Source organism: Bos indicus x Bos taurus, chromosome 3, assembly GCF_003369695.1.
Source record: "Bos indicus x Bos taurus breed Angus x Brahman F1 hybrid chromosome 3, Bos_hybrid_MaternalHap_v2.0, whole genome shotgun sequence".
Classification (NCBI taxonomy): domain Eukaryota; kingdom Metazoa; phylum Chordata; class Mammalia; order Artiodactyla; family Bovidae; genus Bos; species Bos indicus x Bos taurus.
In genome coordinates, this window is record NC_040078.1 from 49,793,150 (window position 1) to 49,806,696 (window position 13,547).

Consider the following 13,547-nt stretch of genomic DNA (forward strand, 5'->3'; position numbering starts at 1 on the left):
AGTATTACCAAGAGATTAATTTCCAAAATATACAAACAACTCATACAGCTTAAGAAGATCAAAAAAAAAAACAACCCAATCAGTATATGGGCAGAAGACCTAAACAGACACTTCTCCAAAGAGGACATACAGATGGCCAAGTCACATGAAAAGATGCTCAACGTGGTTAACTATTAGTGAAAAGGAAATCAAAACTACAGTGAGGTATTGCCTCACACCAGTCAAAATGGCCATCATTTAAAAGTCTACAAATAATAAATGTTGGAGAGTGTATGCAGAAAAAGGAATTCTCCTACACAAGGAGGGAATGTAAATTTATGTAGCCACTGTGGAGACCACTAAAGAGGTTCCTTAAAAACTAAAAATAGAGTTGTCATATGATCCAGCAACCCCACTCCTGGGCATATATCTGAAGAAAACTCTAACTTGAATTAACATACATGCATCCAAATGTTCACTGCAGTGCTGTTTACAATAGCCAAGACATGGAAGCAACCTAAGTGTCCACTGACAGATGAATGGATAAACAAAATGTGGTATTCACATACAAACACATGATGAAATATTACTCAGCCATAAAAAAGAATGAAATTATGCCATTTGCAGCAACATGGATGGACCTAGAGATTATCATATTAAATCAAACAGAGAAAGACAAATAGCATATGATATCACTTATATGAATCTTTAAAACCCATATAAACGAACTTATTTACAAAACAGAAATAGACTCACAGCCGAAGAAAACAAATTTATGGTTACCAAAAAGGTATGGGGGGACGGGAAACTTGGGATTAACCAATGCTGCTGCTGCTGCTGCTGCTGCTAAGTCACTTCAGTCGTGTCCGACTCTGTGCGACCCCATAGACGGCAGCCCACCAGGCTCCCCCGTCCCTGGGATTCTCCAGGCAAGAACACTGGAGTAGGTTGCCATTTCCTTCTCCAATGCATGAAAGTGAAAAGTGAAAGTAAAGTCACTCAGTCGTGTCCAACTCTTAGCGACCCCATGGACTGCAGCCCACCAGGCTCCTCCTTCCATGGGATTTTCTAGGCAAGAGTACTGGAGTGGGGTGCCATTGCCTTCTCTGGGGATTAACCAATACAGACCTCTATATACAAAATAACAGTAGACACAGAACTATACTCAGTATCTTATAATAACCTATACTGGAAGAGTATGTAAAAAAAATAATATTTTTATATATAACTGAATCACTATACTGTACCCAACATTGTAAATCAACTGTATTTCAATTAACATTTTCTTAAATAAGAAAGGTAGGTGAGTACTTTAGTTCAACTAATAAATAACACAGGAATCTTGTTTGTCTATAAAACTATCAGATTTAACTTTAAAAAAAGAAGTTAAAGCCAACATATAATGTCTATTTAAAAGAAAACAAACCCAAATATATTTTCTAGATACTTACTGTGTGTGTGGTGGGTTTGGTCATTTTTCTATTCCATCACTGGTCATTTTCTTATTGGTTTGAAGGAGTTCTTTACACACTAAGGAAACCAGCCCTTTTTTGTGATATGTATTATAACTGTTCTTTTCCAGTTTGTCTTTTGATTTTTGTTTATGGTATTTTGTTTTTTGTCTTACAGAAATCCATATTTTTGGATTTATTGATTTTTTAGTGGCTTCTAGGTTTAAAGTTATACTGCTTAAGTTATTAAATAACTTCATCACATCTTATTTTAGTGCTTTTGATGGTCATATTATTTGTATTTTCATCTGAAATATACCTCTGTAAAAGGACTGAAGTGGGAATTTTGTCTCAGAATCCCTGACAATGAACATTCATCCTCTTCTAAGCATATTTGAAATGCCATTTTATCACTGTTAGAGACAGTAAAATGGATACAATCTCTATGAAAGCAATTTGGTAATATCTATCAAAGAACACACAAACAAGCCTTTGACCCAGCAATTCAATTTCCTAAGAATCTATCCTACAGATAAATTTGCACTTGTGTACAGTAATAAGGATGTTCACTGAAACACTAGGAAAATACATAACACTGATATGGCCAACTATTGGGGACTATTAAATCATTATGATACTTAGGTACAATGGAACAAGGCAGTTCTGTTGCATTAATAAGTGAGTTAGCAAGCATAGCGAAACCACCTACATCAATAACATCAACAAACATAAAGAGGGTAGATGCAGCAATGCTGACATAAAATAAATCTGAAAATATTTCCAAAAAACCATTTTCACTGATGGCTTATAGAGTTGAAGAAGGGCTGGGAAATAGGAAGAACAAAGATGTTTACTTTTCCCTGTACTTTTCTGGACAATTTGGGATTTTGTATTTTTTGCATGAATTGTTTGTTTCAGCATTGTTAAAATTTCATCCACTCACTGATTTATTCGCATTCATCGAGGTAGAACCCTAATCTCATGCAAAGATATGAATTGTCAGAAAGGCTTCGCTGGTAGCTCAGTCGGTAAAGAATCTGTTAGAAGAGGTAAAAGATAGCCTTGCCTAAAGGAGCTGACAGGCAGAGTGGACCTTGGGTCTCTTTGCACCTGAATCATGGAGGAGAGGAGCAGGCGTTCTTATTCGAAAGTCAGATTCCTGGGCCCCACGGGAGTGACGCCCAGAAATCTGCATTTGTGACAGGATCCCACTGGGCTGGGAGCCTTCTGGGCTGGAAGACTGCTCACCGTGTGGGCGCGTTTCCCTGTCCTTCGCTCGCCCCTCCCTCCCTAGCAGCCACAATCGCGCCCCTGGCGAAGGGGTCTGGAGCCAGCTCTCCCGAACAACCGAGACGGGGCCTCCCCCGCGTTCTGCTTAGGCTGAAACCGCGAGACCTTGCCTCTATGCCGCCCGGGCTGCTTTCCCCAGTTCCCGGATCAGGCTCCGGAGTCGGCAGGGCCCTGGCCCAGAGCCACCGAGCCAGGGAAGTAAGGGGAGGGATAGACTATAGAGGTGAGAGCGACTAGAAGAAAAAGAGCTGCAGAAAGCCGAAGGCAGTGGGGAGAGCGGGCAGAGAATGCGAGGCGAGTGTACACCCTTTAAGAAAAGGAGAGAAATGACTGGTGTAGAAAATAAAACAGGGGGTTGGAAAAAACCTCCGACTCCGCCGGGACTCGAACCCGGAACCTTTGAATGCCTTCAACCTCTAGAAGTCCAATGCGCTATCCATTGCGCCACGGAGCCACCTGTTGGAGTTTCCGCGCATCTGCTCTGTTAAGCCAGAGGCGACGGCCCCGCGCCCTTCCCACCGCCCCCATTAACTGTTGGTCTGTATCACTGAGGCCAGGGCGCTTCCAAACATCGCTAGCTGGCGCCCGTCCTCATTCGGCGACCGCCTTTTAATAAAGTCGGCTTAGCCTTGCAAGAGAAGGGATGTTGCGAGGGCGCCGGGCGCGGGCTGGTTGAGTCTGAGCGCAGCCGCAGCCCGGTCTCCGGCCCGCCCTGGGCGCCGCCGTACCTGGCCGATAAGGACAAATCACGCCCGCGCTCCTCCTCCCCCGCTATTCTCCTTTCCGATCTCCCCCGCCTGCCCGCTCTCCCGCGGCCGGTTCCGCCCGGTCTGGCCCCGCCCCGGAGTTGCAGGCCTCCAGCCGGCAGTTGCGCCTTTAAGCCGGGCCGGTAACGCCGGGCACTTACGTCGCACCGTTTAGCGGCTGGTCCCGAGCAGCGACCCCTCCCGGGTCCCGAGCTCTTTCCTGGCCGCACGCGGCCGGAATCCGCCGCGGCGGGCGCGGGTCGCGGCGACGTCTGTGTGAATGCTTGTGTGTGTTTATTTGCGCGGGGTTCGGCAAAATGGAGTTTGGGTTGCATTTCGCTCCCCACAGACCCAGAGCCGAATTTCTAAGGTATCCGGGCTCTGGTGGACTGAGGGGGGCGACGCGCCCCACGCTGCAGCATCCTCCGAGAGCTCGTCCCAGCGCCGGCAGCTGGCTTGGTGGGCGCAGCGCAGCTGCCGAGTCCGCGCGGCCAGAGCACGCGGCTGCGTGGGCGGCGGCGGCGAAGGGCCTGCGCGCGTGGGAGCGCGGGGAGCATGCGTGAGCGGTCACGAGCGGTCGGGGGGCGCGCGCCCGAGAGCAGCCGCGGGGTTTCCGGGAGGCGGCGCAGCCACAGGCTGGGTTAGCTCCCGCTGCTCGAAAGGGCGCGGTCGCCACTAATACAAGGGTTTGTCTGAGGGAACCTGGGGTTTCAGTGCTCCCTGTAATTCCTATCAGTACGACCCGAAAGCCACTTGAAATAGACGAGCCAAGTAAAAACCGCGTGGTTGCCCCGCAAACGCCTTTGCATACAAAATCCTTGGTCCCCGCTCCAATCAGCTTGCGGTTTTCCGAGCCCGCCTACTTAGAAATTGCGGGGCTGCTACTGTGCCATCTCTTCAGGCTCGTTTGCAGCCTACCCTGTGGTCCACTCCGTTCCACTCTGCCCAGCTACATCGTGCCTTCCGCACCCTATCCCAGTGCTAAAGAGGGAGGAAGCACCCAGAAAGGGTCGAGTAGAGTAGGGATCAGTACATTTTATTTAACTTCACTCCACTTTGATTACCCCAAAGTCTTTGTGTAGATCACAACAAACTGTGGAAAATTCTTTAAGAGCTGGGAATACCAGACCACCTTACCTGTCTCCTGAGAAATCTGTATGCAGGTCAAGAAGCAACAGATAGAACCGGACCTGGAACAAACTGGTTTCAAATCGGGAAAGGAGTAGTCACGGCTGTATATTGTCACCCTGCTTATTTAACTTGTATGCTGAGTACGTCATGCGAAATTTCGGGCTGGAGTAAACACAAGCTGGGATCAAGATTGCCGGGAGAATTATCAATGACCTCAGATAGGCAGATGATACCACCCTTATAGCAGAAAGTGAAGAGGAGCTAAAGAATCTCTTAATGAAAGTGAAAGAGGAGAGTGAAAACCTGGCTTAAAACTCAACATTCAAAAAACTAAGATCATGGCATCCAGTCCCATCACTTCATGGCAAATAGATGGGGAAACAATGGAAACAGTGACAGACTTTATTTTCTTAGGCTCCAAAATCAGTGCAGATGGTGACTGCAGCCATGAAAGTAGAAGATGAAATTAGAAGCTTTTCTTCTTGGAAGAAAAGCTATGACCAACCTAGACAGCATAGTAAAAAGCAGGGACATTACTTTGCCACAAAGGTCCATCAAGTCAAAGCTATGGTTTTTCCAATAATCATGTATGGATGTGAGTTGCACCATAAATAATGCTGAGCATGGAAAAATTGATGCCTTTGACTTGTGGTGTTGGAAAAGACTCTTGAGAGTCCCTTGCACTGCAAGGAGATCAAACCAGTCAATCTTAAAGGAAATCAGTCCTGAATATTCATTGGAAGAACTGATGCTGAAACTGAAGCTCCAATACTTTGGCCACCTGATGCAAAGAACTGACTCCTTGGAAAAGACCCCGATGCTGGGAAAGATTGAAGGCAGGAGGAGAAGAGGACGACAGAAGATGAGATGGTTGGATGGCATCACCGACTTGATGGACATGAGTTTGAGCAGGCTCCAGGAGTTGGTGATGGACACGGAAGCCTGGCGTGCTGCAGTCCATGGGGTCTCAAAGAGTCGGACACGACTGAGCAACTGAACTGAACCCAACCACTACAATGTTATGAGCCAGATACTATCATCCTCTTTATAAGGAAGGGAAACTGCAGCTAAATGACTTGTGTAGGGAGGCCCCGATGGAGTGTGACAAGAACTTTGAAGAATCGTCTGTTTTACCCTACTTGCCAGTTAGGACATCTTTCCAGTTTCATGGATGTTGACAGAACACGTAGGACTCCTGGGTCAGAGATGAAAGACTATGACCGTAGCCAGAGTGTTAACATGATTGTATCAGTTCTCTGAACCCCAATTCTCACAGGAAAGAAGCAGGTGGGCTCAGATGGATGATTGCACACAAAATGGGTTGCATTACATAAGAGGAATGCTGATCTTGGGGAACCTACCATTTTATAGCAAGCAGTAAGCAAGCCGGCTCTTTGTCTCACAGACCTTCCCTAATCCTTCAAGGCTGCTCACTGCAAACACAGCCTGGAAGAATGACCCAAGTGAGCAGGGTCTTACATTCTTAGCACACTCAGCAAGAACGTGCAGGGATGCTAAGGGCCTGTGTTCATTGCCTCTCCAAACAATGCCAGAGCCCAGACTGATGCCAGGCCTGTATGTTTCATTTTACCACAATACATAAAGTTTCTTGACAGTAAGCACTTTATGTAAAACATCATTATGCCCCCTTTAAGATTAATAAAATAAATATCCTCATATGCAGGAAGGAGAAATTCTGACATATACAAAATTAACTCTTAAAATAGCAAATGACTTCAGAGTGTTTTTGTTTAATCTTTTTTGAACTTGGAAATGTGCCAGGCATTAGTGGCATCTTAGAGTCTTCACTAGTCCTTGGAATTGCAATGGCTTAATGTTTCCTTGGAATACCATACAGAGGAATTCTGGGAGCATTGGAGCCAAATCACAAATGATGAATCATTGACATGATTAACAACTTCAGACTCATATGTGAAAGGTCTGGGAAGGGGGAATAGAAAAAGAAATCACATGTTAAGGAAAGACGTGTTTGTCCTTAATTCCACTTGATAAATCAAGCAAATAATTTTTAGATATTTGATTGCTTTCAGTATGCTATGCTATGCTATGCTATGCTAAGTCACTTCAGTTGTGTCCAACCTCTGTGTGACCCCATAGACGGCAGCCCACCAGGCTTCCCCGTCCCTGGGATTCTCCAGGCAAGAACACTGGAGTGGGTTGCCATTTCCTTCTCCAATGCATGAAAGTGAAAAGAGAAAGTGAAGTCGCTCAGTCGTGTCCGACTCTTAGCGACCCCATGGACTGCAGCCTACCAGGCTCCTCCGTCCATGGGATTTTCCCGGCAAGAGTACTGGAGTAGGGTGCCATAGTTGAGATCAAAACCTCTTGTCTTTGTCATGGAAAACATTACCAAGACACAAGGTTACCAGACAGTGTGGGAAAACCAGGGCTTGTGTGACCAACTCTGTGAGCAATCAAGATATACTTTTTTACATCTTACAATTAGATGCCTGGGAAAGCCATGGCAGAACAAGTGCTGTGTATGTTCTCTGACAATAAGTGGTTTGTAGTGAGTCTGGTTTTAGAGGCAGCAATGTTAGCATATAAAAGGAATGAAAATCTGTATTTAGTTTCCATCTGAGGAGAAAGATCCAGTAGGTTTTCTCATCCCCTTTACTAAATCTAAGAGCTGAATCTCAGGCAATAGTACATGCAGTTAAGAACCGTCACACAACTTGCACCAAGAATTCCTACAGGTAAAAACAGACAAACCTCTTCTTTTCTGCCAACAGAGGGAGCCAAAGCACAGACTATATAACCACCTGCGAGCCGGCTGACCTTCACCCAGCTGCAATTTGAGTTCCCTGGGCAGCAAAACCCTACTTCATCTTGGTGTCTTATTTTTAAGTTCAGATCATTATACCCCTCTGGGAGTCTCTAGTAACACTTCTCATGTTTGTATAGAAGGATTATTTTTAAGTTACTGAGTTATATTTGCAGTGCTTAGAAGCAGCTTCAGCCTTCCCCAGAATCTCTAGAAATCCACTGTATTTCTATTTATTTTCACTAGCTTTGCTTTGCTCCAGAGGGAGAAGGTCATTGGAATACCAGTGTAATTCAATTCAAGGAGTATTTAGGGAGGATGCAGTTGGGCCTACTGTGGGAGCTAGAATAGAAGTTTAAGACACAATCCCTACCTTTAAGGACACTTCAGATTCCTTGGGAGAAATACCTGTGACTATGAAACAAGGAGCAAACTAATGCAAGATGGCATATGAAAAAGTGGCAAAATGTGATTGGGTATCCCTACCAGTAAACTGTTTTTGAGTTTGCATTCCCAAATAAAAAGCATATACTCTATACTAATTATCTTTTGTAAAAGGAAAAATGTAAAGGAAGAGATTTTTTAAAAAATCAAACACTCCGGGAGTGGCGGTTAGGAACATAGGCTGTGAAGTCAGACTCCTGGTGTTCACATCTTGGTTCTGCCTCTAATTTGTAAGACATCAGCTCTAACTTTTCTGAGCCTTCTCCTCCACCTCTGAAAACTCCTAAAGTTGTTGTGAGGATTATGGGAGTTAATCCTTGAAAGGGTTTCTCTCTGTCCTGGCACACAGTAAGTGTGTAGCAACTATGTGCTGTTATTATTAGCAAGCAGCTCTCAATAAAGAAATCTCATACATTCTGCAGGAACAAACCACCTCAGATACAGGGTCAGCTAAATTTGTTGCAACTCAAGAAACATTCTCAACCTCCCTACTGGACTCCTACTCAGCTGTTGACATCATATTTACATGATGTACCAAACAGAACGCTCAGCTTCTGCATGATGTACCAAACAGAAGGCTCAGCTTCTCCAACTAAAACATCTACCTTCAGCTCCGTGGTTTCCTCATTATTCTCCCCCAAGAACCTTATATGGATTCTTATCTTCCTGAATGCAACCACATGGTTTCCCAAAGCAAGAGAAAAACAATGCATCCCTGAAGGATTTATGAAGACAAAATCTGCTCACAACATTTAAATGATTGCTTTTTTCATCCTAATAAGCTTAGTGCTCACCATTAAGCAAGCTATTTAATACAGTAGGTGGCAAGGTGGAATAGGAGAAGGAAAAGAAAAAGCGCCAGGATGAAGAAATTTAGATATTAACATAGAAAAGAGACTCAAAAGAGTCCTTATGAATGTCCAGCTGGGGTGAGGGTTTGCAGCGTCAGGATGCTGGGCAAGTAGAATAGAGGCCAGATGTGGCAAGGGGGCTGGGGGCAAGCTTGGTTCAGGATGAGAAACGTGGATTTCACGCAGTAGGCCGTTTCTTTTGGCATGAGAATGGCTGTGTTTTAGAATGGTTAATTTAGGAGGTGATACACAGGCTGAATGGAATGGAGCCCAAGGGTCACAGAAAATTACATCCCATTTGATTTGTGCTTAGTGTTGTCTTATGACTTCATCTCTTCAACAAGCAATGGTTGAGTGTGGTTGACATACAAAGGAAAAAGACGTGCACCTGGCTTACTGCCTAGGAGATATGATGAAAGGTACACAATTGTGATGCAAGATAAAACAGTGTCCGAGTGAGACAGATGCAGTGGTCAGGAGCTTCAAGGGGAGAGACTGATATTACATCCTGAAAGGGCAAAGCAGGGAGGAAGCTGCATTTGGAAAGGGCTACCTAACCTAGGGCCGACTTGCCTGCAAGGAACTCCAGGCAAGGGTTAGCAAACAGACTAGGGAGGAAGGAGGAAGAAGATAGGTCAGGGCTGGGGAAATGGCAGTGGCTGAGCAGTGAACGGGTCCAGCTAACTTGGCTGCAGCAGGTACTGGTGGAAAAGGTCACCGAGGTTCAAGGCACTGATGACCAAATCAGGTTTGGGCCAGTTCCATGGTTCTGTGCCATCAGCCCATTCACAGAAGGACAAGAATCACAGCTGAGGATAAATGGAACATGACCCAGCCCCCAAAGGGAAGGTTTTGGAAAGAACTGGTTGACAGTCTCGGACCAGTAGGCTGGTGTTCAGAGGAGTCTAGTCACAAAGAGAAACTAAGGCAGAAGCAGGTATACCGTGTCTGAGGCAGGCAGCACCAGCGTGTGATTCCAGACCTCGTGGCTGCCAACAAGGCTTCCAAGCCTGGAAGAGCTCAGGAAGAATGTAGGACCTTCCTGTAGGTGGTAGTCACTCCCTGCTGTTGGGATAGCTAGACAAAGGCCAAGCCTGACCTGGGTCTTCAAAGCCGCTCAGGCTTTGAGCTGGCAAAAACCACACTTATTCACTTAAGCACTGAGCACAGCTAAATGCCAGGGCGCTGGTCTCTGGGGACGCTGTGGTGAGGAACACAAGTGCTTTCCTTGCTCCCATGTACTCTGCAATCTTGAGCAAAGTCAGACAGGAGAGCATGGATGGATACCGGAAGTAAGTTTGACTTGTCAGGAGACAAAGATCCTGAAGCCCTTTGAAGGCAAGGCTATAGGGCCTGAAATTGACGAGCCAGGGTTACCTCCTCCACAAACTGTCCCAGACCACCTTCTTCAGACAAGTCTGCTGGTAGGGATGGGCTCCTCTTCTAGGTTGGAGGTGGGAGTCGTATAGTTTTCTATCTTATTTCTATATCCTCTCTGAGACTGTCAGCATCTTGAGGGGAAGGAACCACACTTTCTTGTCGCTAGATCACCCATGTCGCACAGCTTGTGGGATCTTAGTTGCCCGACCAGAGATCAAACCTGGGCCCACAGCAGTGAAAGCTTGAAGCCCTAACCAGTGGACCACCACGGAATTCCTTAGCTTGTCTTCTTTTTAAACCAGAAGCTCTAGAAAGTTAAACATCCTTGCTTTCTGATTTAGGCAGTTCTCCCCAAGGCTTGCTTAGCACAGGAAATGTTGCCTGAATGATCTTGGGAGTAGAACTTGATCTTCAGTGTCCTAATTCTGCCTTCAGTCTCACAGTTTGTGGGAGTGGGTGTTGAATCCCATCCCCTTCAGATCCACTTCTCTTTCTTCCAAGTTATTGAACAAAGGCATTTCTCCACTCCTGGCCCACAAAGGATAACCATCTATTAAAACTTAACTAATCTTAAGTCTCTAGCAATTGAGAGTAATCATGAAGTCATAATGCATTGTGCCAGGCACTACACTGAGTTCTCTGTGAATACATGAATGTGCTCCATCCTTTTGACTCAGTCATTGCCCCTATCCCCGGATGAGAAGGGGAGCCACAGAGAGAGCAGCAAGATGGATCAGGCACCTGCCCCCGGCTACCAGTTACCCTGAACTGTAGCTGCTTCTCCCAGGAAAAGGATCAGGAGGGAACCAGCAAACAACTGGAAATGGGCTTGTTAGAAGTGAGGTAAAGTCGCTCAGTTGTGTCCAACTCTTTGTGATCCTGTGGACTGTAGCTTACCAGGCTCCTCCGTCCATGGGATTCTCCAGGCAAGAATACTGGAGTGGGTTGCCATTTCAAATTCTGCCACACACTAGAATCCTAATGCCCAGGATGCACAAGACCAATTAAAGCAGACTTTCTGGGCGTAGGACCCTGGCATCTATAGCTTTTTAACTTCCCAGGTGATTCTCATAAGCACCCAAGTTTGAGAATGATTGCTTTCTGCTCTTCTTGCTAAATTGCTGACCATGGCCCAGGAGCATCAGCTTCACCTGGGAGCCCTACCCTAGCCCTGTTGAAGCCAAATCTGTATTTCAATAGATGTCCCAGGTGATTCATTTGCATTAAAGTTTGAGAAGCACTGGCTTGGGCTTAGGTAGCGAACTCCTATTAATCTACTTGGCTTCTGTTATCAGCGTTAAGTCCTTAATAAGCAGATCTCAAAATTCCATCGAAAAGCTCTGAATCAATCTGACTTATTGACTCAAAAAATGACCTCAGAGAAAACTATGCCCTTTTACTTCCCACTGTGTGGGGAACTGGGGAAGAAAAGTTCAATTGCTAGTTATGTCCAACAGAACCTAGGTCAAGTCCATTCCAGAACTGGCAGAAGAATCACTCCTGGCTGTCTTCCTCCTTCTGAGATAGACTCAGGACACAGGTAGGTGGTGACCACACCTGGGCTGCCAAGGTGACTGATAAGATCCTCCAGCCAGCGGTGTCCACGCTTTGATGGCTTCAGCTATTTTCCCATGGTGTATACATGTCATAGCTCCACAAATGATACCAACAATCCTTTGTCCCAGCAGAGGTCTTATTTGTCATCAGCTTTCTGATTTCAACTAGAAACACTGTCCATTTTTTTAGTTGTTTCTTTGCCATTACTTTAGAATGCTGTTTGCTTCACCTCATCTCTGCCAAGTCCTTGAAGCTGCTTCACAAAGTCTGTAAGAATACGATTTTCGCAGGTAGTTTGAAAACAATCATACATAACAATCATATAATTTCAGCCTTAAACCTGAGACCACTGTCAGAGCAATTAGGCTCATCTTTGTAAGTCAATCAGAGGAGGAGGAGAAAGTCTCAGAGAGGCATGACTGTGTGGGGCAGCACATGGTTTAGAAGGATTTGAGGGCAGATGTATGACCTTGGGAAATTACTTAGGCTCTCTGAACCCATTTTCACACCTCTGAAGTGGAGAAAGTTATTTCTTTTTTGTTTTGTTTTTTTAAGAAAGTTATTTCTATTTCACAGGATTGTCGTGCAGATAACTGAGCTGCGGACACACACTGACTAACAGTAACGGAGTAATAGTTACCTTTGTTGGCTTAGTTGCTAAGTTGTGTTGCAACCCCATGGACTGTAGCCCTCCAGGCTCCTCAGTCCTCATGGGATTCCCCAGACAGGAGTGATGAAGTGGGCTGCCATTTCCTCCTCTAGGGGCATCTTTCCGACTCAGGGATTGAACCCGAGTCTCCTGCATTGGCAGGCAAATTCTTTACCCCTGAGCCACCAGGGAAGCTCAGCAGTTATCTAGGGCTGCATTAACCACTTATTTCAGACCTTAGCAACTCAAAACAATAAAATTATCTCAGTTTCTGTGGGTCAGGGAGCCATTTAGCTGAGTGGCTTACACTGAGGGTCTCTCTCGAGGTTGCTTGGGGCTGTGAGTACCTGAAGGTTTGAATGGGGCCAGAGGGTCTGCTCCCAAGATGACTCCACTCACTCACAGGCCTGTTGGCAGGAGGGCTTAGTTCCTTGCCTCAGCCCTCTCTCAACAGGGCTGCCTCCCCCAGACTGAGTGATCTAAGAGAGAGGTGGAAGCCACATGCCTTTGTGACCTAGCCACAGAAGTCCCACACCATCACTTCTGTGTTCTATTGGTCACATGGATCAGCTCCAGTAGTGTGGGAGGGGAAGGGTGAGCCGCCAGGGAAGCCCCACGCCGCATCTTTAATGTTAGTTTCTTCCTCCTCTTGATATGGCAACCAATTTCCCTCCTTCCTCCTCTTGATATGGCAACCAAAATCCCCAAATATTCTGAGAAGGAAGATTCTTGAGGTGATTCACTTTTGTTCTCACTCCAAATTACTTTAAGTCGGAAGCTTCTCTCCTCACATCAGGCCTTACATCTGATCAGGGATCCAGACAGTTATGACTCAGAAATTTGGTACTAGACTCAGAATTTATCCCAGTTCATCTGATGAACATGGAGATTGACTGGGATGCTCCTTGTTTTACTATTCTCTGGTCCTTGTCCACTTTCCCCTTGAAAGAATGCACTCTATACATTTTGTTATATCTTCAACATGTCAGGCTCAAGCATTATCAAATATGCTGGCCGAAATTTCCCTCCTTTTCCTGGAATATCTGCCCTTGAATACAAAGGGTTTACTTTTGGATCCCTGACAATATGGCTGTATAAATGTGACCCCACCATTATACAAACGAATTCCCATTTGAAAGGAAATGGCTAATTAATACCAAGTTTTTAAACACTAGCAATGGGGAAGCATCAAGAAATAGAGAGGGGCCAGTCCTTTCTGTCTGCTTCTCTGGCTGATCCTCCTTGGTGGCCAATGATTTGGCATTTTTTAGCCTGTGGTAAACA

At 45.6% G+C, this 13,547-nt stretch overlaps 1 protein-coding gene and 1 non-coding gene across 2 annotated transcripts; both read right to left on the bottom strand.

Annotated features, from left to right (window-relative positions):
• Nucleotides 1–1,232: 1,232 nt before the first annotated feature.
• On the bottom strand, nt 1,233–3,887 carry LOC113890491 (translation initiation factor IF-2-like). The gene has a single exon (XM_027538355.1). The coding sequence runs from the start codon at nt 3,799–3,801 to the stop codon at nt 3,295–3,297; it is 507 nt and encodes a 168-aa protein (XP_027394156.1). The 5' UTR covers nt 3,802–3,887; the 3' UTR covers nt 1,233–3,294.
• TRNAR-UCU lies at nt 3,090–3,174 on the bottom strand. Its single transcript is given in 2 exon segments — nt 3,090–3,125; nt 3,138–3,174. It is a non-coding gene; the product is annotated as a tRNA-Arg (tRNA).
• Nucleotides 3,888–13,547: the final 9,660 nt, after the last annotated feature.

Excerpts from the sequence above, each read along its gene's own strand:
- LOC113890491 (XM_027538355.1), bottom strand. The coding sequence starts at position 3,801 with ATGCAACCCAAACTCCATTTTGCCGAACCCCGCGCAAATAAACACACA.